We start from the raw sequence: 7,020 nt of genomic DNA, 5'->3' as shown, positions 1-7,020 counted from the left end.
CCTTCCCTTTCCTTTCCCCTTCCCTTTCCTTTCCCTCACCCCCTCTCTCTCTTTCCTTCTTTCTCTTTTTGATTTTGTATAGGGAAAATGGGTCAGGGAGGAAAAATGCTGGACATCAGCAATGCACAAAATATTGACACTTGATAAACACAAATTCAGTAGCAACCTTCAAAATCACCTGGAGAAAAGTCAAATGCCCAATACACAGAGTGGAAAGAAACAAATTAAATATTTAGAAGTGTGTGTGTGTTTTGTATAATGCTCATAAAGGTTTTTATAATTTGCTACAAATGATTAAGTAAATGCTAATTGTGTTTTTAAAGTGGTGTTATGGGTATTTGTAAACCTCATTTTATGTAATATATATGAGTGAATAGGGGTAGAATCACAGTATATTTAAGATAAATTGTTTCCTAAGTAAGATATATTGGACAAGTTGATAACATATTTATTTTTCTGATGTCCTTATGAATACTACTTCACTTGTGTTTATAGGTGTTTATAGCTTACCTCCACTATGCCTTGGATATTTAATTAGTGGCTTTATTATGAAGAAGTTTAAGATCACTGTCAAGAAAGCTGCATATCTAGCATTCGGCCTGTCCTTGTGTGAATATTTTATTTATTCCTGTAACTTTATGATGACCTGTGATAATTTCCCAGTTGCTGGATTAACTACCTCTTATAAAGGGTATGTTGTTTCCTAATGAAGATCAAAATATTTTCACAATTGCTGGCTCACTTTTTGTAATGATTGTACATGGCCAGATCATTTTATTATGCTTAATGACAGTGATCCATGGTTATTTTATATTTTTCTTCCATTCATCCATTTTATGCAGTCTCATACAAGGTGTGATCTTATTAAAGAGGCCTGAGGACTATCAGTGTGTAATTTTATTCCATATGCATATGGGTGGTGGTGATATCCTAGTCTGCTTTAACGTGTAATAAAGGAAAGTAACCTGGAGCCTTGTAGTCTAGATTATCCATGTATTTCATACTCTATAAGCAGGTAGTTTTAAAGTTGACTATACAGGCTGTAAGCCTTCATAATTATCTACAATGGGCTCAAATTTAGCATAACTGAATCTAATACATGGTAATTCAATTAATGTGTATGTTTATAAATGTCACTGGTATACGTATATCACATGCACTCTGTAATCTTAGATTTTGAATCTTATGTATTTCCTGCTTATATTATATATTAGCTGTAGGCTCTCTGTAATCCCAGGAATCCTACTGTGATCTGGGTGGCATAGGTCATGGCTCAGCTTACATGTCAACCTGCTTTGCAGGCTGTTAGAAGTCTGAAAGGTCTGCTAATCTGGCATTTGCGGCAGTGAACAGTGGACTTTGTCTCTTACAAGGTGGAAGATTATCTACTGATTGCTACATGCATGCTGTTTTAAACATCTTCCTACACACAACTGCACACACACACACACACACAAACACACAAACACACAAACACACACACACACACACACACACACACACACACAAAACACTCATGACAGAGGGAGAGTAAAAATGAGACAGATATTAAAATTAAAATTCCTTTCAACATTCTTAAGTATTATAGTATTTAAATGATTTCAAGAATAAAAAAGTAATTATATATTTATATAATTATATACAACATCTAAAACATTATATATATAATCTGATTTTATTTTATTTTATTAAGATAGGACATTTCCCATTCACTTTGGAGACATACGAATTGAAACTCAGGATTAGTGTGCTTACAAAAAAAAGTGGCTCCAAGAAGACCAGAGTAGAGTCGTACATACCAAGTCCATCTCCTGTCCTGCTGACTCCACATTGTTCTTGAAGAACAGGATTTGAATTTAGCCTCTCAACTCCCACATTTTCCTGTTTAAATCTCCTTGCCAGTGCTGGACATTTTCTATCTCAGAAGAGCCTGTGTGGTCAGTCAAACACTCCATTTTGGGAGCTAAATGCACCAACTGTCTCATAAAGAGAAATTGCAGATTTTGTTCAAATCAGCTCTCTTTCATTACTTCCCTTCATGCAGATCAATGAGAGATTAGCTTTCGTCAATTTAGTTCTGACAGCAGAATATTTTCTCATAAGTTAGGCAATTTAGTTTTGGTTTTGATGTGATTAAAAACTCATTCATGAGACCACTGGAGCAAATAACTTGTGGGCCGAAATCATAATAGTGGGACCACAGGTTGATATATGAATTACTTCTGTTTCTGTTCTGGAGGTGAAGATGATGTTCTCTCTCTCTCTCTCTCTCTCTCTCTCTCTCTCTCTCTCTCTCTCTCTCTCTCTCTCCTCATATGTATACATGCTGAGATGAAAAGAAGAAAACAAAGTGCTTGGGTAGATTTTTCAGCATTCGTAACATTATTTCAAATCATTTCAGAGTTCAGCACCCTCTATTTGTGGAGAAAAATGTCCTTGCTGACTGCAACACAAGGTGTAGCTGCTTAACGGACACATGGGATCCAGTGTGCGGAGACAATGGTCTATCATACATGTCAGCCTGCCTTGCAGGCTGTGAGAAGCCTGTTGGAACTGGAACCAACATGGTAAGAATCCTTTCAGGGTTTAGGCTGATGTTTTGTGTCCTGAGTTAACATGTGCTATGACCTAAGCTTTCATCTGCTAAAAAGCAGAGTAGTCCTTGCTTAAAATAGATTAATATTTTTGTGAACAACTAAATTTACTCTGTATATGCATACTTGATGTTAGAATTCCTGGTGATTATATAAAACCTTGACAGAGTCTGAGCATTATTTTTTTAATTACAACGAGTCCAAATCATTATTCAAATGATCTGAGTTCAAATGCTCTGGATGGGTTGGAGAGAGAGCTCAGGTATAAAGAGCACTTGCTGTAGCTCAAAACTCCGGCTCCAGGCCGTCGGACACTCTTCTGACTTTCTCAGGTGCCAGCATGAACCTGTTTGTATTAACACATATACAGAAGAATACAGAAAAATCAACATTAAAACTGATAAATTACTCTGCACAGAATTTCCCCTTTGTTGAGATAGGGTTTCATGAATCCCAGGATGGCCTCAGACTTGATGAGTAGTTGAGATTGACAGAAAACTTTTCATATCATGAAATTTTTGTCCTCTATCTATCTATCTATCTATCTATCTATCTATCTATCTATCTATCTATCTATCATCTATCTATCATCTATCTATCTACCTATTTATTTGGGTGTATGTGTGTGATATGTATGAACATGTGTAGAAGGTGAGTACCTCTTAACTCTCAGGTCCCATGTAATTTGTACTTCTGAGACAGGATCTCAGTGTTCAAGAATTTTCTGGTTCTTTTAAGCTGCCTGGCAAGTAAACCGAGGAAGTTGTAGCGTTGTTGGCCCATGACCACCACTGGTCACAGCCGCTTGGTGGGATAGAACCCGGGGAGTTTGACTGTATTTACTCTATGCCTCCACTGGAGTGAGTACAGGGCTGTAGGAATGTGTCAAGACACTAATCCAGGGGTGGCAAAACACAGTCTGAGGTGTGGACAAGCTGGCGCTGGCTCAGGATTCCCTGGGCCTGTGATGAGGCCAGGGCTATGGGGTTCTCAGGCTCTTGGACATCTAAGCACTGCTGGTAGTTGCTAAAGATCCAAGAATGGTAGTCAGGGGTTCATGGACTTGGGACAGTGTCTAGCCCGGAGTGTGAGGGAGAGGGGAGTGTGGGGGTAAGGGGATCTCTGTCTGGCCTGCCCTGGCAGAGAGATTGTCCTTAGCTTGATGGCAGTTGTGACTGGGAGCACAGAGAGGTCTTCTGCTGGAGACTAAAGTACGGCTCTGTAGGCGAAGACCTTCTCCACTGCTCCTAACAGCAGATCTGGAAGAGTCAGTCCATGGTTCCACACAGTTTATTGTCATCACAGAAACTGGATGCATAAAATCATACCCCACTTCTCAGGATGGCCTGAGATTAAACCACTTATTCAGGAGGAATGGGTGGGAAGGTAAGCTTATTGGTAACACTCTCCTGGGCTCCAGATAACTTCATTAGAATGGAGAACTCTGTTTTGAGCCTACTTGAATGTGGTCACATCTCTTTTCCTATTATCTAGATCTGGGATGTTTTGGATGCCTCATTTACATTTGGAAGGGCTTGAGGGCATTGCTCTTGCACCTCTGATGGCCACAAATCTCTCTATAAGGGGCTGTGGCTACATGACAGGGGCCTGGTGCTGAGAGGAGGCAATGTTCCTCCTGTACCTTCAAAGTCTCTGGGGCTTCTAGCCTTTAGCAGGACCTTACCACAGTTTCTCTCATTGTCTGCCACCCTGCAGAGAGTTACCTGTTCCCACCTTCAGAGCATCAGTGTTGCAAGCACATCCTCTAATCATGCATTTTTCACGTGTGCTGTGGATTTGAACTTACATCCTCATGCTTGTACAGGACATTACTGACTGTTACATCTCCCCAGGCCCCCATCATGATAGTTTAGCATGATAAGCATCAGGCATTTTTCCTTTCCTTAAACATGTTAGAATACTTAGAGGTGGTTGGTAATCAGACGTGGAAACATAACAATTAAAAAATCTTGGCTTTATTTTTTAAGTAAACACTTTTTTTTTGAGGACATAACTTTATCAGTAAGTACCTGACTATTCCATCAACATTCTGACACACATGATACTTTAGTACTTAGTAGTAGGTAAAAACAAACAAAGCCATTTTTATTTAATTGCTAAAAATTATCTGCGGGCTAGAAAATTGGCTAACTGGGTAAAGGCATTTGCCACTGAGTCTTACTACCAGAATCATAATCTGGGTTCCACATGATAGAAAGGGAGAACTAAATTCCATACATTGTTTCCTGACTTCTGCATGCATGCCATGACACAAAAATACACAGATGTAATCGCATACATGCACATGCATGCCCACCATACACACACATACATACAACATGTGCACACACGTATACAAGTAAAACCAACCAAACAAATAAAATAAGATAAAGCGTGAATTCAAAATCAGTGAATTTTTGCAGATTTACTTAGTGTGTTTAAAATGTACCAAATTTTAAAATCTACCTTTTATATTTTAATGATAAAATGTGAAGTACCAAAAAAAGAGATGGAAATAAAAAGGACGATTAGCCTGCATTTTAATTATTTAGTGTTTTTTTTTTTTTTTTTTATTTAATGACATTTGTGCTCAAACTCAGGTCCTCATTCAAACTAGGTGGGTGCTCTTTCTCTGAGTCATATCATTGACCCAACCCTCGCCATTTTGATCCAACTGGCTGTGCAGACAATACTGAAGGTTTAAGCCCAATATCTTTCTTCTTCTGTGACAGGTGTTTCACAATTGCAGCTGCATTCAGTCATCAGGAAATGCATCTGCAGTCCTGGGGCTGTGTAAGAAAGGCCCTGAGTGTGCTAACAAGCTGCAGCACTTTTTAATCCTGTCAGCAATTGCCAGTTTCATCTTCTCACTCGCAGCTATCCCTGGGTACATGGTTCTTCTGAGGTAATAAGTAAACCCTTCATTTAATTTTCTCTCTTTCGTTCTTAGTAGTATGTGTATAGTGAGTGTATGATATGTGTGCACATGTGTGCATGGTGTAGGCTTCCAAGAATGCAGGCAGGTCAGAATGTTGCGGAATCTGTTCTCTCTTTTCACTTCTATTTGAGGCATGGACTTTCTTAGTATGTCTACTGCTGGGCTGCCTGTGTACTCCAGCTGACCTGCCTAAGGTTGCAAGAAATTTTGTTTTCTCCTATTATTTCACTGAAGTAATTAGAGATGCATACTACTGAATGGGGCTTTGAATTTACTTTACTTTAATTTTTTTTATATATATTCCTGGGCTCTAGAGACTGAAATTGGGTCATCAAACCTTTGAGGCAAGCATGTTTTCCCACTGTCCCATGCAACTGCTGCCATATAGATGTGTTTTTGTCCATTATTAATTTTTTTTCTGAAGAAACACCCTAGGAGTCATGGTTCCAAGAACCTCAATGTTCTAAGTAAGATTCCTTTATCGAGACTGTTACATTAAGGGCTTCTAAATTTAACAGTAATTTTAAGTTTTCTGAAAAATTTCTTCCAGTCCTTTCCTATCCACTTGCCTTTTTTAGCCTACATGAAGAGACTTCTTGTCTTGGCAATTGAGAGTAGTTACCTAGCACTCATTTCTACAGCTCAGCTAACTGAGCGGCAGAGTATGAAGTTCTCTGTGTAACATGGTCCAGTCCTCCTTGACATTCTGAGCCTAATCTATCTTTAACAAAAACCACGAATGCAGTAATAGATATTCTTTTACCAGGAGGTATATAAGTGCTATGATAGACATTCATCCCTCACACAAACTGAGCAAGTTGCACAGCCAATTTCAAAATTTTATATTATAAATAAGCAGGTGTGTTTTCCAGCCTATCAAACTTCACACCCACTAGCAATGGGAAATAGTTTAACTCCACCTTTCCTTTGTAATTGGAATTCAGAAGCAATGTGAATTAATGATAGTGTGTTATCCTTTTAGAGTGAATCAAGATTGTCATTTCTCCCTTCTTTCCCTCTTTCCCCTGGGCTTTTCCATTCCCATGTCCACATTTCCTTTGTGTCCCCACTCCTTGTCCTTATCTAAATCTCTTTCTCCTTTCCTTCTCCATTGCTTCTGTCTTCTTATCCCCTCAAATCTCTGTTCTCTTCTGGCTCTCTTCTCTTTTCTTACTTTCCTTTTCCCTTCCCCTTTCCCCTCCCCCTTCCTTCTCCTTCTCCTCCCCCTCCCTTCCTCCCCTTCCCCTTCCCTTCCCTCACCCTTTCTCCTTCCTCTACCCTTCCCCCTCCCCCTTCCCTTTCCCTTCCTTTCCCTTCCCCTTCCCCCTTCCCCTCCCCTTTCCCTCCTCCCACTTTTCCTCCCCATCCCCCTTCTCCTTCCCAATCCCTTCCCCTCCCCCTTCCCCTTCTCCTTTCTTCTCTTCTCTTCTCTTCTCTTCTCTTCTCTTCTCTTCTCTTCTCTTCTCTTCTCTTCTCTTCTCCTCCTCT

The 7,020-nt window shown here is 39.6% G+C and overlaps 1 protein-coding gene across 1 annotated transcript in view; it reads left to right on the top strand.

Annotated features, from left to right (window-relative positions):
* Positions 1 to 7,020, top strand: part of LOC110314589 (solute carrier organic anion transporter family member 1A1) — a 55,526-nt gene that overhangs the window by 41,027 nt on the left and 7,479 nt on the right. Inside the window, exons 10-12 of the mRNA XM_021188863.2 lie at positions 496 to 691; positions 2,402 to 2,567; positions 5,327 to 5,499. Of these exons, the coding sequence (XP_021044522.2) occupies positions 496 to 691; positions 2,402 to 2,567; positions 5,327 to 5,499 (535 nt within the window). The remainder of the gene's footprint in view (positions 1 to 495; positions 692 to 2,401; positions 2,568 to 5,326; positions 5,500 to 7,020) is intronic.

The sequence above is a fragment of the Mus pahari genome (assembly GCF_900095145.1).
Source record: "Mus pahari chromosome 2 unlocalized genomic scaffold, PAHARI_EIJ_v1.1 2_unlocalized, whole genome shotgun sequence".
Taxonomy (NCBI): domain Eukaryota; kingdom Metazoa; phylum Chordata; class Mammalia; order Rodentia; family Muridae; genus Mus; species Mus pahari.
Note: the sequence above shows the minus strand (reverse complement) of the source record. Positions and strands in the feature narration are given on the sequence as shown.